The sequence below is a fragment of the Arvicola amphibius genome, chromosome 15 (genome assembly GCF_903992535.2).
Source record: "Arvicola amphibius chromosome 15, mArvAmp1.2, whole genome shotgun sequence".
Lineage (NCBI taxonomy): Eukaryota > Metazoa > Chordata > Mammalia > Rodentia > Cricetidae > Arvicola > Arvicola amphibius.
In genome coordinates this window covers 49786318-49812725 of record NC_052061.1, presented here as the reverse complement: position 1 = coordinate 49812725, position 26408 = coordinate 49786318, and the positions used below count along the sequence as shown (strand labels likewise).

At 48.5% G+C, this 26408-nt stretch overlaps 1 protein-coding gene and 1 pseudogene across 1 annotated transcript; both read right to left on the bottom strand.

Annotated features, from left to right (window-relative positions):
* Positions 1-248: 248 nt before the first annotated feature.
* Rab4a (RAB4A, member RAS oncogene family) lies at positions 249-25250 on the bottom strand. Its single transcript, XM_038313049.2, has 8 exons — positions 24927-25250; positions 9378-9458; positions 7169-7283; positions 5661-5723; positions 4243-4397; positions 1794-1889; positions 1527-1659; positions 249-794 (listed from the first exon to the last, which is right to left on the bottom strand). The coding sequence occupies exons 1-7, from the start codon at positions 24955-24957 to the stop codon at positions 1544-1546; spliced, it is 657 nt and encodes a 218-aa protein (XP_038168977.1). The 5' UTR covers positions 24958-25250; the 3' UTR covers positions 249-794; positions 1527-1543.
* Positions 14973-15384, bottom strand: LOC119802130 (annotated as a pseudogene).
* Positions 25251-26408: the final 1158 nt, after the last annotated feature.

Here is a 26408-nt window from a genome sequence, read left to right as displayed (position 1 = left end):
ACTGAGCCCAAGGTTTCCTCATAAACAAGACTCCTTTGCTAGAGGTAGCGAGTTTGCTGAAAATGACTACAAAACAATGTAAGATGTGGAAAAAGAGGCACAGATGCCCTCACGATGGGAGACAGACCGTGGAGGTCGAAGGTGATGTGGAAGCAGAACAAGATGGGCAGGCTGACCTGGGCCCACGGCAGCTCTTGCACTGACCTCGGCTAAGAGCCTTGCAGTCCACAGAGCAGGACGGTGCAGTGTGCGTGAGAGACTCGGTTCCACTTTATTTCCAGATGACAGTGAGAGTCCTTGAGGGTTAGCATTTCAGGTGTGGGTCACAGACACGGTGTAGAAAGGGCAAGAGGGATTAAATAAGAAATGTGCTGGCTCTTAGCGCCAGAGTCCTTTGATACTGAGTCGTGTGTAACCAACACGATGAGAAAAAGCACGCTCATATTCACAAACTGCATTTCCTGTGAGTTGAAAAAAAAAGCTTCATTGAGTGCAGGATTCTATCTTGTCACACTGGCTCTGTGCTGGAGGAACGGGCCAGGCTGTGTGCAGCACAAGCTTGGTTTCATGGAACAGGAAGGGGTAGACGTGGGGCGGGGATCTTTGCATATGTGTGGCATCTAAAGGTACTGTCCACTGAGTTAGTTCGCAGTGTGGCTGCTGAGCCCTGTCTGCCAGTGTGCACTGCGGCTTCCCCCATGAAGATCTGCTTCTGTGCGGAGTAGAAAAGGTGGCAGTAAAGACTCCAGACTCTTCAGGCTCCCGCAGTTGTGCTCCAGAAACCGCCACGGAACCTGAGAGACGTTAAGTGTGGTTAGATACCTGTGTGGTTGTAAATGCGAAACAGCTCACAGCCCAATGGACAGGACAGTTTCATCTTTGGATTAACACTAGCTTATCCTGCTCTGCAATGCCATGGTGAGCTGGGCAGGATGGCATACATGCGTGATCCCAGTATTTGGGAGGCTGAAGCAGGAGGATTGTCATAATGTGGTAGGTCCATCCTGGGCTATATAGTGAGCTCCTGCCTCAACTTCCCTGACAAAAAAGGTCACTCTGGTAAATGGGAGAGAAGCTACCTAAGTATAATAGCCGGGCAGTGGTGGCACACATCCCAGTACTTGGGAGGCAGAGGCAGGCAGATCTCTGAGTTCCAGGCCAGCCTGGTCTACAGAGCGAGTACCAGGACAGCCAGGGATATACAGAGAAACCCTGTCTCAAAAAAACAAGAAAAAAATGTCTAATGGCGAGCTTGTTGGTTTTAGAGATGCTCCTGGGGAGGCTTCAAGTAGGCCAAGTCTGCTCCATGGTTTACCGAGAAGGAATTGCTGCCCCAGCAGATACCACGGGGCTCTGTGTGCTCTGCCTTTGCCTCTGAGTGGTCGGGAGGAGTTCCTGCAGGGTCGGTCTTGTTGGGCACACCTCTGACTATCCCTATGGGTCTCCTCTCCTGCTCTCCCTAGCCCTCCCATTGTGATTTCACACCCTCTCTTTTCTGTCCAGCATGCAGGTCCTCCAGCACCCACCTGTGTTGCTGGTGTGCCTAGCAGCCACACTCCTGTGCATTTGGGGCCTGTGTACGCCGTGGTGACCGTAGCTGTCTCAGGGCAGCGTCTCCATACTGGATACCAGAGCCCATTCTCTCTGGGTCCAGCTCACCTGAGGAGCAAGAAAATGGCTGAGTCTGTATTCAGGCAAGTGTGGTTGGCATGCTGTACTACTCCAGCAAGCAGCAGGGGGCGCCGTTGAGCGACAGGGTAAGACCCACAGATGAGGTCAGGGAAGACTGTTACCTGATTCGATTTTGTTAAGTATTTTCCTTGCACACTGCATGAACGCCTCTTCAACGTTCTCACCAGTCAGTGCACTCGTTTCCAGGAACATCAGCTCTAAAAGTGACATCACAGAAGACGGCGGGCCACAGTTAGAAGACAGCGGCGGTCTTTACATTTTTAATTATTACATTTATTTGTTCATTTTGGAGAGAGTGTGAACTACGGTGCAGGTGTGGTGGGAGAGAACACGCTGTAGGAGTTAGCTCTCTCCTTCCACTATGTGGGTCCCAGGGATGGAACTTGGTCCTCAGGCCTGGAGGCGAGTGCCTTTGTCCACTGAGCCACCTTGCTGGCCCAGTGACAGTGACTTTGAACTGCCAACAGCCTGCTCAGCATTCTCACAGAGTGACAAGCAAAATTCAGCCCAGTACCTAAACCCTCTAATTTCTATAAACATAGAATTAATATACATAAATATACATTTTTTGTTTTTGTTTTGTTTTTTTTTTTTGAGGTAAGGCTTCATATAGTTGAGGCTAGTTTGAACTCTTAATCCTTACCTCTTCTGTCTCAAGTGCTGGAATTACAGGCACCATCACATCCGGGTACATTAATGTATTAAGTAATGGGGAATTCGTTGAAGAATGATCATTATCATGCCCTAACTCCTGAACTGACAAGAAGTAGTAAGCACACTGGCTAAAACTGACTTAGAGCCGCAATTTCTTCTCCAAGTGATGATCTGCAGGTCTCCATGAGCGCAGACACGGAGCTGATGCGTCACGGCATTGCACTGCCCACGAGCAAGACCCATGTCTGTCCAACCAGACACAGTCCTGCTGCCAGGAAAAGCCATCCAATTTGAAAATGTGTGCATTTGGGTGTCCTAGATAAGTTTTACTAATTTTGCTCTCCTCTAAGCATTAACAGTTTTAATTGAGGAGGTTGGGTAGAAGTCTCACTTGATTTACTTTTATTATTTTGTGTGCATGGGTGTTTTGTCTGCATGTATGTCTGTGTACTACGTGTGTACCTGGTGCCAAAGGAGGTGGTGGGCTGGGGTTGAACCTGGTCCTTTGCAAGAACAAGTGCGCTTATCCACTGAGCCAGCTTCGAGCCCTGAAGTCTGGCTCCAAGTCAAGCTCCTCTGTCCCCAGAGCAGGGGCTGACTCCAGTGGAAAGCCCGCTCCATGCGTTAGCTGTGCTACCGCTATTAGCCTCTGGTCTGTCCTGATAAGGGACTTTCCTTGTACGAACCAGCTCCTGCTTTCTAAGTAGCCTTAAGACAGTGGTTCTCAACCTGTGAGCTAGGACCACTGGAAAGCAGATATTTATATTACGATTCATAGCAGTAGTAAAATTACAGTTATGAAGTAGCAACAAAAATAATTTTCTGACTGGGGGTCTGCACAGCATGAGGAGCTGTAGTCAAGGGCCGCAGCGTTGGGAAGGCTGAGAGCCGCTGCTCTAGAACATTCCATGTACGTAGTCTGCACTGTGTCTGTCTTCCTTCTTCCTACCCGCCCCTCCCCCCACTTTTTGAAACAGTTTGCTTCGAGCTTCAGTAATCCTCCTGCCTCTGCCTCCTAAATACAGGGATTACAGGCTCACAACACTGTGCCTGGCTTGTATTTATTTTTTCAGTAAAAACCCATTAAACTGGGAAAAGTTTTCTGTCTCTGAGTCCAAACAGATGTGGCCATAAGGATATATTAGTATGAGCTGGCTCTCAGAATTAAGGCTCTTCCTGAATGTTTATAATGCTGTTATCTCTATAAACAATGGATAATTTTGCAATGCAGTTTAAACATTATTAAATTTGTTACCTAGTTTACATAGCAAGTTTTAGGACTACATAGACAGAGTCTGTCTCAAAAAAAAATCAAAAAAGATTCGTTACCATTAAACAAATACTTAATGTAAGAAAATGAAGCCAGCTTGCTGAGCGTTTCTTCTGCTTCCTTTCTATGTGGGAAGACTACTTCACCAATTATGTTTCAAGATACATAAAATGTGTGCTACCCTAAGATGGCTAACATCCCAGAGACCTAAAAGTCCTACAGAAGGTAAATACCTCGCTTTCCCCAGCACATTGGCCTTTGTCAGCAGAATGAGACATACCGAGCTATGCTGAACTATAGTCTAAGTTCCACAATTCATAAGATAATTTAATCTCAAAACTCCACTAGATGGTTTTTTTTTGTTTTTGTTTTTTTGTTTTGTTTTGTTTTGTTTTTCGAGACAGGGTTTCTCTGTGACTTTGGAGCCTGTCCTGGAACTAGCTCTTGTAGACCAGGCTGGTCTCGAACTCACAGAGATCCGCCTGCCTCTGCCTCCCGAGTGCTGGGATTAAAGGCGTGCGCCACCACCGCCCGGCTTTCCACTAGATGTTTTAAACCCGAATAAATGTCACTGTGCCCAGACCCACCCACCCTGTAAAAAGCTATAAGAGGAAGAAGTCACTTGCCATTCTCTTGTGCGAACCTGGAGGCTTCAAGGAAGGTGACTTCACGGTCAGCATCCAGGTCCTTCTTGTTCCCGCAGAGGATGATGACAATGTTCTGACTCGCCAGCATTCTGGCATCTGTTAACCAATTAGTAAGCGCATTGTAGGTTTCTCGGCTGTGTGACATAAGATTGTGGAAATAATACATGTATTTTATAAAACCAGCAACTCTTCCCAGTCATCCTCACCATGCACACTGCTTGTCAACATTCCAGCAAGGGCAACGGGGCCTCAGAAGTGACGTGGGAACCCAGTGCTTGGTGAGACATCAGACCCAGGGGTTATGTTTAGCTTGTGTTACAACGAAGTCCGTGAGTCAGACAGTCTGGGTTCAAAGGGAAAGGGGTCTTTTCATTCACTTCCCAAGTGCACCTGAGCCCTGAGGACGTGGAAGGTGCACGCCTGATCACTGTCGCCTGCAGATTTGTGGGCGCCCTGACCCACAGGAGCCCACCACACTGACTTTGCACGGATGCTCCTGCCGCTAGGAGCTGGGGGTCAGGGACATGCAGGACTTCCTGGCTCTGTCTACCCAGGACCAACTCAGATTGGCTCTCAAAGGACTGGCACAAATGATACCACACCCTGGTAGGTTGAGCCTCTCATGGCACCGGGGGAGAGGAGGGTGGAGTCAGGAGCGTCACCCTCTCAGAAGAGAAAGACGACCGTGTGCTATTCTCTTTTGGATCAGATTCCTCCCGGGAAGGGCCCCTTAATGGAACTGTCTGGATCTCATGCTTCCAGGACAATGTTGCAAATTCTGAGGTCAATGCATTGATGAAATATCCCCCAGGACAGGAATGTGCTGCAACCTGCGTTGGCCAATCCTGTGGTCACCAGCCACATGTGGCACGGAGGATATGAAATGTGGCCAGAGCAACCCAGGAAGAAACGCAGTTGTTACATGCAGCTAGCAACTGCAGTAAGTATTTCACTAGTTGGTTTAAACCCACTCCCTTTCATAGCTTTCTGAGGGCTCAAGAATGTTACCCTCGTCTTGTAGATGAGGAAACCAAGACCCAAACGGAGATCTGGGCCTGCAGAGATCACAAAGCCCCTGGCTCGAGCTGGGATCTGAACCCAGGTGGTCCGAGCTGGATTCTGCATCTTTAGCCCTTTGATTCCCTTCTGAGAACTCGCAGAGCCCTGCAGACCTCAAGGAATGTGTCCCATGTGGTGTGAAGGAGACCAGTGAGGCAGAAGGCTCGTTTCAGCCCCCAAGAGCTTACAAGGAACACTAAAGACCTCTATGAATCCCCTGGAAAGGGCCCAGAGGTTTGTTGGGTACAGCCGTGCTGCCTGTCTAGACCCAAGTGAATCACATCTCACCAACACGGATGCAGAACACCAGGTAATCTGTGGTGGGGAGCTGACTTTACCTGGTGATGTCGTAGACGAGGAGAGCCCCAGCTGCACCTCTGTAGTAGCTTCTTGTCACAGACCTGAAGGAATAACAAGGCTTCTAACAATCAAGTCCCTTTACTTCTCCCCCATAGAAACCATGCTTCCTCCGTGAACCACAACATAGGGCTAAGACCAGCAGGGTGCTCTCTCCAAAGCAGGGACAGCTCTACTGAGCAGCTCGTTAGAAGGCACAGGAGGCTCTGGGATCAGCATGTGGCCCAAATGTCCTTAGCTCTATGTGGACACCACACTCCAGGAAACCCTGCCACTTCCGGGTGCCCTGTGCTATCCCGTCCCTTCTTCCCAGGAAAAGCTTGGATGGGAGCAGCCTAGATCCCTGCCAGCGCCCACATTTACTCTGCTCTACAAGGACTGGCCTTTTGTCTACTTCACGTTCTCAATGATCTGTTTTTCAGTAAAAACATTTTCTCTTCCGTAACGCCAACTTCTCTCTGTTTGCTAGTTTTTAAAATTATTATTATTTATTTTATTATTATTTATTATTGCATTATGATGTTAGGTGGGGCATGTATGTAGAAGTCAGACAAGAACTTTGTGAAGTCCTTACTTCCACCTTTGCATGGGTTCTGGGGATGGAATTCAGATTGCAGGCTTGCCCAGCTTTAACCTACTGAGTCATCTTGTTAGATTTTTTTTATACTAGCAAAATAACATTTGCTCAGGCACCTCCTATGGTCTCACACTATATTGCTCAGGCTGGCCTTGATCCCCTGGACTTAAATGATCCTCCTGTCTCAACCTCCAAAATATCTAGGACTATAGGCACCACTGTACTATAGCCCCAGTTTTAAATAAAAAGTGAGAAGTCTGCTGTGGGGGTGTGGCGTATTCCACACGGAATCCGGACTCTGTGGCTTGTGGACTGTACAGAAAGCACGTACACGGTCTTGCACTCACTGTTACAAGACGCTAGCTGTACAAGCTGTTTAGCAGGGACCTGAAGTCAGCTGTGCAAGAGCGGCCTCCAGAGCGGCTGTCACAACATGTTCCAGTTAGTGTGAAGGAGTGAGAACCCACAACGGGCAGTTAGAAATTCCTCATTCAAGTGTAATATGGAAAAAGCCATTTGTCCTGTTGCATTGCCTTGATTTTAACCTAAAAGCATACTGTGCTGGGATGGTGCTGCACACCCATCATCCTGACACTCAGCATGACACACACAGTCAGAGGCTGGCAGTCCACCTAGACCCTGCCTCAAAACACGGAAGGAAAGACTGAAACCCGAAACCAGCTGCAGGGATGCTCAGCATCACAGCCTCCAGACTGGGCTGCCACCCGAGACGCTAGTTACCTAGTGGTCTCTCTTGCTTGTTTTGGTATCTGGGGGTCCAGTCAGTGCTCTCTTAGCAGTGAGAGCTTCCAGGCTGAGCTGGAGCTTTTGAAATCAGTGTGCATGTTGGTTTGAGACCACACGCAGTGAGGAAATCTAGCTCAAGTATTCTTAGGAAATTAGGAGAGCTACCTGAATCGCTCCTGTCCAGCTGTGTCCCATATCTGTAGCTTTACATATTTACCACCAACATTTATGATCTTTGAGCCAAACTCCACTCCTATGGTATGATTTGAGTCATCTTTGACTGAAAAAGAAAAACAGACAACAAATAATTACATTTTAGAACATGAAGGTAACAGTTCACAGATTTCAATAGTAACATTAAGATCAGGGGCTGAAAAACTAAAATATAATAAAAAGAAGTGGGGGGGGCATACCGAGGGCTCTGTAGATGAAAAGGCCATTCGCTTCAGCCATCCGTTTTCTGTCAGCTGACGAATGGCACTAACTTTAGTAAGCCACACCGTTGCTGCTCTCAGAGACAGCAGAGAGTTCCCCGTCTCCTCATACAAGGGTAGTTACTGGAAGAGGCTTCCCTGAGCCTGAGACACCCAAGTGTCGATGGAGAAGACTAAGAGCCACTTGACACCAGCCTGCCACCAGTAGGGCGTGTGCCTGGTAACACTGGACACTTAGAAGTGAAAGGGTCAAACTAGTTACTTCCACAGAACTGAACAGAGAAGACCCCAAAGGTAACTTGATCATAGAACTCTGATTTGGGGTCTTTCTGGGAAATTATTTTTGGTCCTTTCTTATGTGTATTACTGATACCAAATGTTCATTAGTTGTAGCATCGCAGAGCAAAACTGAGTTTATCGGAGAGTCCCATCACTTCTTCCAACAGGGGATGAGCTAGAACAAATGCTACTTCTCTCCCCTGCTGGCTCTCATGCCTCGGACACAGCGTACTGCTTCTTAAGTCAGGGGTCACTTGATGATGCATTTTTTTTTCTCTTCTGGAGGCATGAGAGTCCTCTGTAACAGACACTCCTCCCAGGGGGACCTGTGACCTCCATTTCACTTCCTGACCTGTAGACCAGCGTAGGAGACAGAAGGGCCTGAGAGGCACCAAAGGCTGCCCCGAGCAGTCGAAGGCTATAACCTACCCAATGCACTCCAATGTAGCTCTCGCTACTCTGCCAGGAAACAGGGTCCTTGCTGAAGAATCCATCATGTTTACTGCTCTGTCATCTCTTAGGATAAGAAAACCCTAGACACCGAGCCACTGTTAAAGCGGAACTCTAACTTCATAAAAACCTCCATCATGTGAAAGTCTAAGAACGCACTCAGAAGGCAGGGATGTTGGGTGGATCTCTATGAGTTCAAGGCTATCCTGGTTTACATAGTGAGCTTCAGTCCAGCCAAGGCTACATAACAAGACCTTATATTTAAAAACAAAACCCCAAACCACAACCTTGTAATACTACATAAAAGCACTTTTACCCAGGGGTAGACCCTGTGTGCCTGTGTGTACAATACTGACCCACTAGGCAAGACATGCCCACTGGTACAACAGGGGCAATGCCACAGGAATAACCAGCCACTTTCAGACTGGATCTGAGGCCTGCCCCACCGGGGGAGATCCATGCCTACTACTGTAATCATGCAAAGCCCACGCTGGAGAGGTAAGAGACCTCAGAGGAGAGCCCGCTATAGTTGTTTTGCTAAATGGACAATGTCGTCAAACTGCCTTCTGAATGCTTCTGTTTCTACCCTTCCATGAGTGCTGCTCTCAACCACGGCCAGAGAAACTTCCTTTTGGAGGGGACAGAAGCTAATGCAGAGACTCCCAACTGCTCAAAGTGCAGGTGGGAGGTGAAAACCTAGGAGCCAGAGGAGGGGCTTCTGCACAGGGTACGGCCACGCACTCATGAACTCACAGCACCCACGGGAAGGTCCCTGCACAGAATCCAGCCCATCAGCATTCCAGCACGGAGCACTGAGGGGCTCAGCAGGCTCTAGCCCTAGCTGAGGAGATGTTAGTCCGGCTGCTAGGGGAAGGACAGTCGTTTTACTTCAAGGGGGTAGCCTCTGGTAAGTTGCCTGTTGTCTGTGATCCAGGATAAAACCCCACACACATGTGCATGTAAGCAACCTTAATCAAATTCAATGATATTACATGGAAGGAGGGAGAGAGAGGGTGGGGGGCACGTTAGGCTCTAGAGGGAGGGTGGAGAGGATCAAAGTATATGCATATATGAAATTTTCAAAAAATAAAATTTTAAAAGTGAAGCACTTTGAAGCTATGGTTTCCCCTCCAGAAAGCTCAGATTTCCCATAAGCACCTCTGTGCCCAGGGAAGGCTCACAGACATTACAAAACGTCTGGTCTCACTCACATTTTTTCTCAATGAACTGATGAAGCAAGCAAGATTTGCCGGTTCCCGCATTCCCGATGACCAAGAATTTAAACAAGAAATCTGAAAGGGAAAGAAAGAGTAAGGAATTAATTTAAAGGGAGGTATAAACACACTCAGACTATGGTCATAAAACTTAGTGGCGTGTCAGCTGCTGATAAGAAAGAGGAGGTGACCACAGACACTGGCCTGCCTTTCCTAGCTACGCGTTGCCCATTTGCATAGTTCTGATATAGTCAGAGCTTTCCAAAACTGTTCCTTCAACGACTTTAGAAGTTGGAAGGTTGGGAATTAACTGTGACAGTCAATGAAACGGGTCCCCGTTAGCCTCTACAAACACGCGGACTGAGAAACGGGTCCCCAGTAGCCTCTACAAACACGCGGACTGAGAAACGGGTCCCCGTTAGCCTCTACAAACACGCGGACTGAGAACGGGTCCCCAGTAGCCTCTACAAACACGCGGACTGAGAAACGGGTCCCCGTTAGCCTCTACAAACACGCGGACTGAGAAACGGGTCCCCGGGAGCCTCTACAAACACGCGGACTGAGCTGCAAGCTGCGTTAGTCTAGAAGTGGAAGCCTGTTCCCAATGGCTTTCTCTTCAGTAAGAACTCTAGTCCTGCATAGCTGGGAGCTGCACACCATGGGTTCCTTGTCCTCTGAAGGGACCTCCTAGCCTAACCTTGTCTTAGCCCTGACCCGCTGCAAGCCCCACCCTGCCACCCTTGCTCTGTATTCCTAACTCTCTCCAGACCACATCCTCTTCCGGCTGGGACCAAGTGCTGATGTCCTTAGCCACTCCCTGCTCTCCCCCGCTGAGCTGAGCCAGCTGCTGGTTTTTGGCATGGCCCTGTCACCAGTTTCTAAGAACTATCACCGTCACTCAGAAATCAAACCTCTTTGGTCTCCAATGATATCCAAATGGCTGCAGAAAATCATGGGGCAGTGGCATTAGAATCGTGCCAGCAATTTTTTTTTTTTTTTTTTTTTTTTTTTTTTTTTTTTTTTTTTTTTTTTTTTTGGTTTTTTGAGACAGGGTTTCTCTGTAGCTTTGGAGCCTGTCCTGGAACTAGCTCTTGTAGACCAGGCTGGTCTCGAACTCACAGAGATCCGCCTGCCTCTGCCTCCCGAGTGCTGGGATTAAAGGCGTGCGCCACCGTCGCCGGGCTCGTGCCAGCATTTAAATGCCAACAGCTTCAGCTTCTCACTGATTTTAAAGCATGACATCGAGACGCCACTCTTCTCTGAGATGCCTACACCCGCGTTCTTCCATGTGTCTGACTTTCTTCTTGAGTGCTTCTCTTTCTCTTATTCATTAAGTATAAAATCTATATTAAAATATCTTTTAATAAACCAACTCTGGTTCAAAACCAAGTTCTAATAAGGGCTGGAGAAATGACGTCATAGTCTCAAGCACTGGCTGCTTTTGCAGAGGACCTGGGTTCATTTCTCAGCACCCACACAGCAGCTCACGGCCATCCTCAACTCCAGCTCCAGGGAATCCAGTCTCCTCTTCCGGCCTGTGAGGCACCAGGCACATACATAGTGCACTTACGTACACACAGACAGAACACATACAATTAAAAAATGAAGCTTTAAATATTCATGTTCACAGCAACATGGTTCATGGTAGTAAAACAGGGAAGCAACTCAAATAAGTGTCCATCAGTGGAGGAACAGACACACAAAACGCGGTATCTCCATACAACAGACCAGAACTTAGCCTTAAAAAGGAAGCGCTTCTAATAACTGCTATAGCAGATGAACTTAAGAATAGTGGTGACATAAACCAGTCATAAAATGACAAATATGGGCCTGGGGGTGGAAGTGGAGAATTGCCATTTCAGGGGCATGAGCATCAGTTTGGAAAATGAGGGTTCAAGAGATGGGTGGTGGTGACCATTACATCATGACAGGTGACTGTACTTTGATGTTTGTTCTCTATTGGAGATCTTATTTATTTTTGCTTTATTGTATGGGTGTTTTCCGGCATGCATGTTTATACACCCTATACACGCAATGCCTTTGCACTGGCTCCCCTGGGACTGGAGTTCCCATGTGGGTGCTAGGAATCAAACCTGGGTCCTCTGGAAGAGCAGCCCATGCTCTTAACCACTGAGCCGTCTCTCCAGCAGCCCAGGAGATGTGACTGTACTTTAGCACTGCTGACACGCCCACTCAAGATTTCACTTGGTTAGGATTCCCAGTCTAAAGGGAACTACAATTTCTCAACCTTATTCAATATTCTCTTCTGTTAGGAAGTAACATTATGTAAGTTATACAGAGAAAGTAAAAAAAGAACTTCAGTTGGGTCTGCTGTTGTCTTGGGCGGGGGAGAGAGAAGGTAAAGAGACGGACAACAGGCAGGCAAAGGGAGAATCCCACGGAACACTAAGACTCTGCTTAAGAACACAAATCCCTGCTCCTGGACCTTGGACTCGCATAGCTGAGTGTGCACTCTGTTCAGATTTGCTGAGCTGTCCTTTACAAACTAATCGCTGACTGCACCATGGCCACACCTGGCCAAAGGGTGACGTGTCAGTGTGCCATGATGGAGAAAGGACTGGCAGGATCTAAACTATATATAGCTGCCTTTTAAAAAAAATGACAGCCTTGTCTGACCCGACTGTAGAAATATGTACTAGAATTACTTAAGTGAGAAGTGGGAACGCTAAGGAACTAGGAAGAGGGGGTGGTGGGATGGCTCAGAGGTTAAGAGCACTTGCTGCTTTTGCAAAGGACCAGTGTTCAGTTCCCAGAACCCCTTTAGCAGGTAACAACCTTTTGTAACTCCAGTTCCAGGAAACCTGATGCCCTTTTTGGCCTCCAAGGGCACTGCATACATGTGCTGCGCAGACATGCACGCAGGCAAGACACTCACACGCATAACATCTTAAAAGCGAGGGGAGGTGGGAATGCAGGTAGGCAGTGATGATATACTGCGCGTGTACAACGCTGTGTCTCTGGCTGTGACGCGAACCGCGTAGGACAGGTGTGACGTAATCGGCACTTTGTGGGGTGTGGATGCAGAGAACCAGGAATTTAAAGTCATTTCAGCTATTTAAGGACTTAGGAACCAACCAGGACTCTGTGAGACCTTATTTCAACAACCATAATACATGAAACAACCACCACACCCATCCATCAACCAAACAACAGACAGGAGAGAGTGGAGGGGACGTTAGCTACCATGACGAGGGGCTGGCGAGGTAACAGCACAATAGGCTCTGAGCGGTGGAGTTTGACAGTTTTTTTATGAATATTTATTACATGACTTTTTTTTTTGGTGATCTCTGTTCCCTCCCAAATCTTGGGTTTCCCTTCTCAGAGTATATCTTTTTATTATACTCACAAGGTCATGGAAGAATCAGCTCGAAGGCAGGGGAAAGTCTGGATCCCAAAATAGGAATGCTAAAATGGGATATTATGCCGGTTCACTTTTAACTTTCCATATGATAAATGTCAGGTGGGATTATGGGAAAGCTATCAAGCAATCAGCAATCAGTGGGTAGGCATTAGCCACCCTCCCGCGGAAGCATCACGAGCAAAAACAGTCACAGCTGCCAGAGGACATGACATTCAGTGCCCTTACTGCCTTCCCAGACCCTCGCAGATCCACAGCGGGACCACAAGCTAACGCACAGAAGTGGGGTATGCAGCAGGGGACCACTCAACATGACCAAACAGCACAGCACACTGTGTTCGAAAGCTAGCGCCAGCGACCGCAGGCTCGGTTAGCAACAGCGCCTCTGCCTGTGTAGCTGCTGCTGGCGGTGACCTCCACCTTGCTTTAACCCTGGGCCTGTTCTCAGTCTCAGACGATGGCTCCACTCCGTGTCATGGAATCCTCCTGTTTTTTCTTTCTGAGCTCATTATGGAACTGACTGATCGGAAACTGGGATACCCAGTCCTCAAGATGAGAAAATGCCGTGTGTGTGTGTGTGTGTGTGTGTGTGTGTGTGTGTGTGTGTGTGTGTGGTGTGTATGTGGTGGCGGGGGAGGGGACTCGCCACCTGCAGTCTGTGTCAACACCAGATTTCAAGAGACATCAACCTGGTCTTCCCAAGAATGCTGGACCCTCTCCCCTCTCCAGGGGTCCCTCTTCTTGCCGGGAAGGGTCTAGGCTGGATGGTACTTGGTCTTGGATAGGTAGAATGTAGGCATTTGGGGGGTTCCTTGCTTTCCTGCTTGGCTTGCGATGCGAAGACCCCCCTATAAAGGATGCCAAAGATTGCAAGCAGAATCTATTTTGAGATACTGAGTGGCAGCGTCATCTGAAAACACCTGTAAGCCAACAAGGTGAGCCCACAGGAAGCGTCCTTCACAGGGTTGACCATGAAAAGGAGATTAAGATGAAGGTCTCTGGTGAAGTCCGTGCCCCTGAGGCAAGGCAGAACCCTGACTCGACGGCTGAAGAATCAAGTAATGCCATGTGGGCGGAAATACTGTAAGCCCTTCCAAGAAGCTGGGAGGGAAGAGGTAGAGGATGAAGAGGGGATGCAGAGTGGTGGGTACATGCCAGAGAAGAAGGGGGGGGGGCTGAGACGTAAGCAACTGAGACCTGGGGCAGCTTGTGCAAAAGGCTGGCCCATCTTGGATTGGGGGGGCTTCCTTCTGAGACAACAGGGAAGGCACAGGTGAGTGTGCTGCCTGGACGAGGTGGGCACACTCTTTGCTGGTGTCTCCATCTATTGGGCTCCACCGGGGCAAGTAATGGGTTGAGATGTGCAAGACAGCTGACATACAGGAAAGGGGAGTGTTAGGGGTGAGTGAGCTGTACACCTGCCACCATCCCCCCACAAAGCTCTCTGTCCTACAGCAGCAGGTCTACAGAGTAAAGGACTGGGCCAGGACTTGGCACAGCGCGTGCCCTAGAGGAGCATTGGCAGCAAGTAAAGATGCTGGAGCTTGGGGTGGAGGACTGGGTATCTGGAAAGGATGGATGTAGTCAGTAATGGGAACTGGACAGAGGATGTCCAGCGCGAAGCCAGGGAATTGGATAACTGAAGCAGAAGAAGAGAAGGTGACCAGAAGTGACTCTGCGGAGCTGTGAGGCTGAGGGACTGACCAGTCCTCTGTCCAGATGCTGCTGGCGCCGGGTCAGTCAGGAGCTGAGAACAAAGCAGATGCCCAACAGATGACCCAGATGATGGCTGGTCTGAATGTCCGTGGATGACAGCAACTCAAAAGAGTTGGCGGGGCTCAGCATGAAGGGGGTGTGTATTTCAGAAAATGCAAACCCTGGTGAACTCCTAAGGGACAGGCAGCCCAGTATGGGACGTCAGCTGCCAGTGCAGGACACAGTGAACCAAAGATAAAGAGGTCTGATTAGAACAGCTGCCTTTAATGAGGAGAAAATTTGGGGTGCATTAAAGAGTAGACTGTTGAATCTGATTAGGTTAGCAGAGGGACAAAGCCTGCCAAACTCTATAAAGAAATAATGGCAAATAATCTGTCAAGATGATTTGCGGAATATTTCAACCAGAGAAGAGAAGTGGGGAGAGCAGAATAGCTTTTCTGTTTTAGACAGGGTCTTTTTTTTTTTTTTTTTTTTTTTATTTATTTATTTTTTTAAAGTCTAAGTCCCATTTTATTTTTCCAAGGTGTTTTCTTCTGTCTCTACGAAGCCACTTTACATGGGCTTTGGTGGGGGTCGTGGTGCAGCACCAGCAGGTCTAAATCGTGGTGGGGGTGTTCGGTCCTTCCGAGCTTCCCGAGATCGATTCCTGACCACCTAGCTATGAATAGCACAGCTCACACAGTAATGCAGCTTGACATAGGGTTTGGGGAGCACATAAGCGTCGAAGACACTTGCTTCGGATATGTCCCTGACGGCAGCCGCCTTGACGATGTTCCGAATGACGAACTTCTTAATGGCCTTGTCCTTGGGCACACAGCGGGCGCAGTTAGTGCAGCGAATTGGCTGCACATGGCCGCGGCCCTTTTTGGCACGACCGTTGTTTCTCCTTTTTTTGGTCATCTTGGAGCAAAGTCCCGAAAGACTAGACAGGGTCTTAATATACAGTCTAGGCATCTGCCTCTGCCTCCCAAGTCCTGGGATCACAGATGTGCATGACCCCATCCAGTGTGAATAGCTAACTTGATTTGTGGCTGACCCAAAGGGCCTTCCTGATGTTCCATGTTGTACTGGAAGGTCAGGTAAGCATGCCAGACAAAGAACAGTCAGCTCGCTCTCAGCTCCTCCTTCATGGGGAGCTGGCTCGTGTGCCAATTTTGACCCACTGAGGGCAGAGACTTTTCATTTTTGAAAGTCTGACCTCCTGGCTGTTGTGAGCTAGCCACCATAGGCACACACAGAAAACACGGGTCCTAACAGTACATTGTTTGGATGGACAGCATCTGTGCTCTAGGGGCCTCCTAGGTCTGTGGTACCACTGTGCACTCCCACCTTTTAGTCCTAGTTAGCCCTGGATCCACAGATAGCTTTTGCTCCGTATGGAACATAGTGAGTCAACAAGATCTGGTCACATCAGTGGGCCACCTCACAGTGGGTCTGAGCTGGGCATGAACTATAGGACTCCGCCCACATCTGCAGGTAAGACCATCTGTCCACTCAGGCACATACCTGCTCCTTGGGTGGGGAAAAGTCCCCAGTGTGGCACTGGGCATGGGAGTGTCATTGGTGCCAGAAGAGCTCCAGACAGTGTTCAAGGTGAGGCCTGGCAATGGCTAGCAATAGTCCACTTGGGAGCATGCGTAACTAGGCAGCATGAACTGTATCCCTAAAACAGACCAGACCATTTGGAACGTTTTTATGACTATAGAGAGCCTGCCCGGCATGCACGAAGCATTGGCTTTGATAGCTAGTATCCATAAATTGGGTGTGATGGTGCACACCTATAATCTCAGCACTCAGAGGGTGGAGGTAGGAGCATCAGAAGTTGAAGGTCATCCTTGTCTACATAGGGAACTGGAGACCAAAGTAAATGACTTGGGACAAACGCGAGCTCCTTCTGTAAACAATAACCATGAGGTCAGACATCTGAATGCACAGGGGCCCTTCCAGAATCCCACCGGGGTTCCAAGCTGAGATCTGGGCACAAATGTGCCCAACAGTACCTGGGCAGATCCCCCAAGACCCTGATTGTCACCCTGTTCCTTCTTTGGCTGCCCAGGTTTCATCTGACCATCCCTTGAATCTGGCAACTGCAGAACCAGGTCCTCCCACGCTTTGCTCTGAGGCCTGGCAGGGCCTTGGCTTCAGATTTGGGTCCTCAGCAGGGATGCTTGTGTTCCCTGTTTTCAGGCTCTGTGAAGTGCCCACATGACCTCATCAGTCCAGGAAATTCGATCTACAGAACGGGTTTTATTAGAGTTCTGTTTCCACGGGCACAATGGAACCGTCTGACTTCCACAAAGAACAAAGTCAAGCCAGCCCTCCAAGTCAAGTTTCTATTTATTTTGGCTTTTTGCTTCATCTTCCCTGAGAGCAAAATCGTTTCTCAGATGGATTTGCATCAAAGTCTGTTTTGGCAGTCTGTGCCCTGGATTGTAGAGAGGACCAAGGCAGAAGCTCACCTGGACCTTCTGTCCCCAAAGATGAGAGTTTACCTTCTAGTACTGAAAGAGAGACTTTGCTCTGATCATAAGAAAGAGCTGATCTGCAGAAGGCTGCAAGGGCTGTGCGCAGAGCCGCGTTCACTGTGCAAGCATTTTCCCGAGAACTGCTACGGCAGGTGCCCCAGGAGACACTGGGGCTGCTAAACGCACACTCTATCTTGCCAGCAATGACAAAGGGCGGCTGCTTTGTTCTTAAGCCCCCAATTGCTTTTCTGCACGATTAAAAATTTATATTTGAAAAGAAAATGATAAATGTCTCTCTAAAATAGACCTTACATTCATAATTTATTAGCACTTTATGAATAGTGTCCTTCCTTCCCCCACCTAAATATCATTGAGTCCTTAAGGCTTAAACGCCAACATGCCGCACCTGTGAAGGATGGCACCAGAATTGGTGTAATCTGGGAATCTGTTTCAGGAGGTGGAGGCAGAAAGATCAGGATTAGATCCAGCCTTGGCCTGCCTGGGTCATAGGAAACCCTGTCTCTTTTATTACTTTTATTTTTAAAACATCCTATGTGTGCACGTGTGTGGGTATATGCACATGGATGCAGGTGTCTGCAGAGGCCAGAGGTGATGGGACCTCCCGGAGCTGGAGTTACAGGGGGTAACAGGAGTAACAGGGGAGTTACAGGTTGTGAGCAACCTGATATGCAGGCTGGGAATTGAAGTCAGGTTGTCTGGAAGAGAGCAAGCGTTCTTAACCACTAAGCCATTTCTCCAGCCTGAAACCATGTCTTAAAAACAACAAAACAAAACCAGACAAGAGAAGCAGAAAGACCCACAAAGACTCGGCCACTAAGTGCCGGGCGCCAATGTTTGAGGCAGGACTTGTTTTGATGCAGCACGTGCTACCTGATGCCAAGTTTGCTGTCATCACACACTGGTTTGTACTGACCACGTCTTTCACATCGTAAACTACCTTGGGAACTCCTATTTTTGAAACAAGGTCTCATCTACAGCCCTTGCTGGCCTGTGGCTCTCTGTGTAGACCACGCTGGATCTGCCTGCTTCTGCCTCCGAGAGCTAGGATTAAAGGCTGTGCCACTACACCCAGCATTCTTGGAATTCTTAGACAAGCTTTAAAAAGTAGATAAATAATAAAATGTATCAGTATACAGTGCTTATTTGCCTTATGTTCTCTGCTATAACGTGGTTCCTTTTCTTTTCTTTTTTTTTTTTTTTTTTTTTTTTTTTTTTGGTTTTTTGAGACAGGGTTTCTCTGTGGCTTTGGAGCCTGTCCTGGAACTAGCTCTTGTAGACCAGGCTGGTCTCGAACTCACAGAGATCCGGGCGGTGGTGGCGCACGCCTTTAATCCCAGCACTCGGGAGGCAGAGGCAGGCAGATCTCTGTGAGTCCTTTTCTTATCTTTTTTAAAGGCCGGGTTCCACGTAGCTCAGGCTACCCTCCTTCCTCTACCTCATCAGTGTTGGGACTATTGGCCTGACATCCAGTTCTACCCTTTAGAGAACAGTGCCCTGTGTCGTCTGATATTTCCTTCCACAGTTAGTCACTGAGTCGTAGACATCATGTGTGACACTGACTGCAAATGCACAGAAAACAGTTCAGCGGTGAAACAGGGTGGGGCAGCACCGCTCGGGCGAGGACTCGATCCCGCCTCACCATCACCCGCCCCATCCCGTATTCCAATCACCGCAACTCGGGCTCCAGGGCATGCAAGGCCGTCTTCTGATCTCTGCAGGCACCAGGCACACACGGCAGACTAACTAACATACATGGAGGCCAGCACTCGTACACATAAAAGAAAAGCAAATCTCTAACAAACAAAAACAAACACAATTGCCCCACCTCAGAAATCCCCTCACAGCAACAACAGGGGTTATGGCACAGGCCCGGAAGCGGCCAGCAGAGGCTTCCAACACTTTAACTGGGCCATGTTCTGTTAGAATTACTAAGAAGGATAAAAACATACCAGCTCGGTTTGACCACACCCCCTAGGAGGGCTTGAGAGTAGAAATTCCAGAAACAACATGAACCTTTTCTCATTTCAAAGAAATGTTCAGGGTTGGAGCGATGGCTCAAAAGTTAAGAACACTTCCTGCCCTTCCAGAGAGCCAGCGTCCAATCCCAGCACTTCCTGCCCTTCCAGAGAGCCAGCGTCCAATCCCAGCACTTCCTGCCCTTCCAGAGAGCCAGCGTCCAATCCCAGCACCCAGCTCACCTCACAGTCACCTGTAACTCCAGATCCAGGAACAGGAACGCAGATGTCCTCTTTTGGCCTCTATGGGCACCCATATATGCGGTATATTTACACACTGCCTCTGCCTCTTGAGTGCTGGGCTTAAAGGTGTGCACTACCACTGCCTGGCCTACATGTGAATTCTTAAAAAACAAAGAAACTGACATGTTCTCTAACAGAAGGACCACTATCATAGCAAGAAGAAAATTCCAAACAGATGTACCCAATATTGCTTTTTGGAGAATTTGCAAAGTTTGGGGAATTTAATTTACTCAGTCATCATGGTTTTCCAACAATACTGCATTCCACCATAATTTTCTCAAGGTCCCTTCTCTCATGCACATCCAGGGACTGTGGGTCCCGAGAAGCCTGCAGAAGCTACCCAAGATCCAGGGGTAGATGTGCAGCCACAAGCTGCAGGATGTCACATGCCTGCCAATCCCTGAGACGGGAACTGAGTGAACCCCCCTTTACTTAGGATCTGGCCAAGCAGCCCTGACTCGACTTCCCTTTGCCTCTTCCAGAGAGAAAAGCATCATGGACTCTGTGGAAAGGGCATCTTGGAGACTTAGGAGACAGCTGGACTCAGGAGCTGAGGGCAGGGAACTGTTTAAATGGTGCTTTCTCCTAGGCAGGTGGGGACTCAGCAGCAGCTGGGGAGGCGGAGGGTTATGTAGCTGGGCATGGGACACACTGTATTCTCATTCTCTGGGGCACCCAGGTGGAAGAGGTAGGCAGGGTATTGAGAAATAAGATCCTTGGAATTACAGTGGAACTGGAACTATAGATTTAGGGGGCATCCCAGAATCAGAAATAAAGTCATAGGCTTTAGCACCCGGATGATCATGAGAGGGGAAGTGGTCTCGCTCTGCCAAAGAACTGTGTTTCTGAAGTTCTTGGAATGAGCTATGATGCAGAAAAGTCTATATCAACTACATTAATATGTGTCTGACCTATGGCCATGGTCACAAGCATCCCAGGATAGCTATGGATGCTGCCCAGCACATCTGTAGACTACAACATCATGTAATGTCAAAAGGTTGGACATCCCTGATAAAGCATCCAAAGACTGTTCCTGAGCAACAGCACCTCTCTTTCTGGAGCTTCAGGGGAGACTCTCCAGACCCTTGGGACTCACCCCGTTGTAGGTGAAATCACAGAGGCTCAGGACACGGGGGCTCTCAAAGCACCAGTGCTTGTCTGGAGACTTGGTCCTTTCCCTCTTTCTCTTTATCTCCTTCCATAAATTATTATTATTACAGTGTGTGTGTGTGTGTGTGTGTGTAAAATGTGTGAGTGCACAAGTGTGCAATGGGTGTGTGTGTGTGGAGGTCAGAAGACAACTTTGAGGAATCAGCTCTCTCACTTTCACGTGGGTTCTAAGGACTGAGCTCAGTCTGACTGCAAAGTGTGTGCATTAACCCCGCACCCCCGGCACCTTGCTAGCCTGCCTGTCTCTCCTCCCTTCCCTACCCCCTCTTCCCTTTTCTCTCTCTTTTTTTTTTTTGATACAGGATCGCACGTAGCACAGGTTGGTCTCCAACTCCCTATATAGCATAGCAAAGGATGACCTTCAACTTCTAATCCTCCTGCCTCCATGTCCCAAGTGCTGGGATCGTGGACATGCCTCCCCTCCCACCCCAGCCCTAGACCTGGCTTCTTGAAATGCTCATTGGTTAGTTTTCAGTGAGTGAGAAAAAGAAAACCATGACTTTGGCAATCAAAAATGTACTTAATTAAACAAATGTTCCGTTTTCGGATGTCTGATTGAACTGCTTAAACATTTTGTCAAATTGTGAACTAAGGTAATATTAATTCAGGTGATTCTTCTAACAGGAAATTAATTTTACTTTCTGAATGAGAGGGCTTTGGAAAGATTGCTTTTTTTTTTTTTTATTAGGGATATCCTTGTCAATCCAAACTGCCTTATCAAGCCTATATTTCTTAAAGACTCATCATATAAGGACTAAGTCCTGGGAGTTAGCTTCCGAGGCTTTGCATCTCAAGCTGCCCCAAGTCCACTGGCTTATGTGACAGATATTTGCTGTCAGAGCCAGAGGCTGCAGAGATGTGGCAGCGTTGAGCTCCTGCAGGGTGCTTCCTGCCTCTTCCTAGTTTCTGGTGGTTGCGAGCTACATTAAGGGTACCTTGGTTGGGTCCTGGTCTTCTCCAACATGAGGTGCACCTCCCTCCACAGCCATTCTCCTTGCTAATACTTGTGTCCATGTTTTTCTGGTTTCTTAGGGCACAGTCACTGAGTTTGGGACATACGACTCCAGTAAGACTCCACCTTCAATAATCATCAGCAAAGATCCTCTTCCAGGGGGCTGGAGAGATGGCTCAGCAGTCAAGAGCACTGGCTGACCTGGGGTTCAAGTCCCAGTACCCACATGGCAGTTCATAGATGTCTAAAACTCCAGTTCCTGGGGATCTGACACCCTCACATCAATGCACATAAAATAAAATTAAATAATTTTTTTAAAAAGATCCTATTCCAAATAAGGTCACATCCACAGGTCCAGAGCTAGGATGTAAGTGACTGAGAACACAATTCAAACCTCATATACACAAATGAGGATATGTAGTTAGCAGAAAATACTCTGATGATCTCAACCTTGTCTGCTAGACACTGGAATGCTGTGTGGGGTTTTCTAGGTGGAATAAACTATGTTGAACAGACTACGACAGAAAACCACAGGGCCAGCAACATGAGCAGGACTCTTCTGTCTCTGGAGTTTTCACATAGCACATGGCATAATTGCAGTGTGTAGACACCTGTCTCAAACTCTTCCTCCACACCAGCTCTCTAGCACTGAAGGTTTAAAAGCTCCCTGGCATTTCCCACTACATACACGCTTAGCAATTTCTGTGTCTGACCATTTGGTGTCAGGAAGTACTTAGGGATCGTTTTCAAACTCTTGGGTGGCAGGCTGCTGGCATGAGTCCTTGGTCCCGCGAATGCTCACGGAACACAGATAGCCGTACGATGCTGTGTCTCTAATGGTAAGTAGGTGAACCTCCCTTCAGGTTAGGGACACTCGGGTTGAGGGTTTAGTGTTAGCTGGGACCAAAATGCCTGAGAGAATGAAGGGAGGAAGGATTGGTTTGGCTTGGTTTCCCAGGGGTCAGCCCAACGCAGCTGGGGATGTGTGATAGACAGGCCACATCAACAGAGGCCAGGAAGCAGAGAGGCGGGACTCTGAGAAGGGGCAGGGGTAAGAGAGAGCTCCAAGGACATTCCCCCAGTTATCTCCAATCATGTCCCACCTCCAACCTTTGATCACTTGCCAATAATAACATCAGATTAGCTTGGAGCCCTTGGGATCTAATCACGCCTAGAAATCCACCACAGGCACATCCAGAGGTGTGCTTTGCTGATGTCCTAGTGTCTCTGTCTAATCAAGTGGGCTAGGTGAACCACATTTCAATGAGAGGCCTGCCTGTTTATATCCCAATTTACATATGATATGATGTGATCGAAAGCACCGTGTTCACAGAGTGAGGAACTTCAAGAAAGTGCTGGACACCACTCAGCCAGTGCAAGGTGCAGGGGCTGTTCTCCAGGCCATAAGTGGCCAGCTCATTGGCAGGAGCCATAAGGCCATAAGCGGCCAGCTCATTAGCAGGAGCCATAAGAACTGGCTCCTATTTTTCATCGAATTTCCACCAAGCTGCACAGAACCTCATTTCACAGAAGACAGAAAACCAGCCCCAAACACACGGAACTAAAAGGTTAGGCAAACATTCCTATGCCAGCCGACGGGCAAACGTCCGGAAGGAGAGGTCTTGGTTGTTTTGATTTGGGGAACAATACTGTGTAAACACAGGCAAGGATGAGTGAAGGTGACAGCCTCTGCCTTGGTTTGGGTGACTATTCTTTTACGCCCGCAGCTTTAGAGACCACTCTTGCCTTTCTAAAGATAAACGTCCACTTACGAGTTTCTATTCATTTTTTGTTTGTTTATTTTTCTCCGTTGAAAGGAAAGATTAAATTCAGACTTAGTTAAAAAGTAAAAGCCTGGCTCTGGGGACACACGTCTATAATCCCAGCACTCGGGAGCACTCGGGAGGCAGAGGCAGGGAGAGCGCCACAAGTGTGAGGCCAGCCTGGGCTACACTGTAAAGTCGAAGTCATTCAGAACTATAAAGGCAGAAACTGTCTTGAAACAAAAAACAAAACAAAAATTAAAAATAAAGGCATTATTTGGAAAATACCTTAAAATGAAAGAAAAGATAAACACACCTGTGGCCCTGACAAAGCCAGTAACCCGTGGACAGTGCTTATGTTTATAGGGTCAGACATTATGCCTCCATGCCACAGGAGTGCTGGTGCCAGGAGACAGTGAACCAGGCTGCTGTGTGCTTCATAATACCCTTTCCAGGGTCCCACCCTCTCAAAGTCCAAACCTCAAGGTTCTTCAACTGCCTCCTCACCCTCCTCAAGTTAAAGTGCCCAAACCATGCTCTGAGACCTGAGCCCCAGGTCTGCATGTTCACATGCCCCTCTGACCCAATGGGGCAGCCCTCTCTTACACAGTTGGCCAGACCACGCTCCTTTGGAACTGCTGTCTGGATTTTAATTGTTCATCTATTAAGGTCACAACCGAATTAGCAATCTATTCCTCACTAGACTGCAAACTCTTGGAGAAAATGTCTATGGCACCTTTTACAATGATTAGAACCTTCCTGGCTGGCCCCTGGCCCCACCCTGGGGCAGGGAGGAAGCGGGGCACATTGAAATAACCTGGACTTGTTCACCATGCTTTAACATGAGAATCCCTCCCTGGAACCAGCACATACCAAGTCAAGTCTCAAGTCTCATTAGGGACTGGCAACCATGCATAGTATCGGTTGTTTATTCTTATCTCGATTGGGGTGGGAGGGGACACCCTGCACACGCATTGGAAATGGCTAGGTGCTGTAGGAGAGACAAAGCTGAAAGGCGCATGGTCATAGAGAGGGTATGTGTTTATAAAGAGCTATAATTAACCCATAACAGAGTGGAGGGAGGGATGGACAGGCACATGAGGCCAGGGGGTCTCCAGAAAAGAGCTGCACGCATCCATTTAAAATTCATTATAATCTCAATGCAAAGAAAGGAATTCCGAACCTCGAGAGACCCACAGCCAAGCCCCAAAGACATTGAATGCAGGCGTGGTCCTGAGTTTTAGTCCCTGCGCTCGGGTGCTGCAGGGGGGAGGGAGAGAATCAATGATAAACTGGCTCCCCCAACCTTGAGCTATTTAAATAATCCAAGGAGGAAAATGTAGGGTGAAACCAGGGTCAAAACAAGAGGGAACTTGGAACAGAGGATCACAACGCTCTGCACAGCTGGGGGCACCTGCTGGCCAGAGAGTCCAACCCAGCTCCTGACACCCCTAGATCCTCATGATTCCAGCCCAGTCTCAAACATTCAGGCGCTCTCAAGTTCTAGCCCGACCTTGACACCCCAAGAATCTCAGGATCCCAGCAGCTGACATCCCTGGATTCTCTACCCGGACCCTGAGACCTAGATTCTCAGAATCCCACCCCAAGATTACCAGGAGGATCCCAGCCCAGCCGTAAACATCTAAAGATTTTCAGTATCGCCTTCTGGCCTCTGACACCGCCAGGTTCTCAGGATCCCTGTCCAGCCCCAACATCTCGCTATTCTAAACACCGGCTCTGGATACCTAAGCCCAGCCACAAACATTCCGGGACCCCAAGGCCTGCCCCACTACACACATGCATGCGAACCCGCGCGATTTACCGTAAGTCTCGGACATGGCGGTCTGCGCCATCCTGCCGCCACACTTCTGCGTGGTCCGGTCCGTCCTCCAGTCTCCGCAGAGCGAGGGAGAACCGAGCGTGGAGGGCCGGGTACAGGCCCACAGCGAGCCGGCCACCGGCTGCGGCCCAGCGGGACTCGGCTCCGCGCCTGCGCACCACCGCCCCGCGAAAGACCCGCCGGGGGGTAGAGGGGCCGGGGGGCGGGGTCGCAGGAGAAAGGAGGAGCCGGGCTGGGGAACCGGAGGAGGGAGAGCGAGAGAACTGGTGAGGAGCTCCTACTAGGAGGAGGAGGCAGAGGAGGATGAAGAAGGGGGACCAGGAAGGAAGGAGGGGCGGGGCTCGGGAGGGGTGCCTGCACCCGGTAGGTCCTCCCAGCTGTCATTGCAACACAGACACAGCCATCCTTAACTGTGACCTACCAGGCTATGGTGGACAGGAGGCCGTCGTGGGGGGGAGGGGTGTGGGTGCGGGGTGTGTGTGTGTGTGTGCCGGGGGGGGGGGGAGTGGGGGGTGGGGGGGGCTTTCTTTGAAGGGAAGAGGGTTCATTAGCAGAAAGCCAAACTCTTACCCCACGCACAATTTGCAGTTGAGATTGCCTGGCACGGTGTTCCCTGTCGGCAATCTCAGCATTCAAGAGGATATTTTTGAGTTGGAGGCCTACCTGGGCTACACAGCAAGGAGGGAAAACAAAGATAAAAGAGACACAGCTCAAAAAGAAACAAATGAACAGGTTTTAAAATAGCAAAGCGATTGCTTACACAATTTTTAAATATAGAGATATTTCATATGCGAATGTTAAAATAGCAACGAACTGTGCTTCCGGCCCCAGTATGTGACCTTTGACCTTCGAGCTTAGCTTGGTTTCTTTCCCAGCTGCAAATCTGTACTATTTCTGAGGAGCTGACAAACAGATTGCGTTCAAAACACACATCTCAGTTGGGCATGGTGGCACAGGCCTTTAATTCCATCTCTCGAAGCAGAATCAACAGATCTCTGAATTTGAGTGCAGATTGGTCTACATAGTGAGTTCTAGGCAGAGCTGCTTTGTGAGACCCTGTCTCAAAAACAAGCAAGCAAACAAACAAAAATTATGTCTTAGCTTTTGTGATTTAATATAGTAAAGAAACTTTTGGCCTTGTTGACCTGTTTTTATCTTGGCCTCTAATCTTATGATGTTTACCTCAGAAACAACTCTATGATCTCATTTTTTTTAAAAAAGAAAGGGAAGACATCAAAATTGCCAAGTGTGGTGGCATGTTTATAGCCCCATTCCTCGGGGAAATGGAGGAAGGAGGACTGAAAGTTCAAGCCAGCAATCTTAGCTATATAATAAGTTTGAGGCCGGCTTGAGCTACGTGAGACCCTGTCCTGGTTGGTTGTTTTTGTCAACTTGACATGAGCTAGTATCTGAGAAGAAGGTACTACAATTAAGAAAATTCTTTCATAAGACTGACCTGTAGCC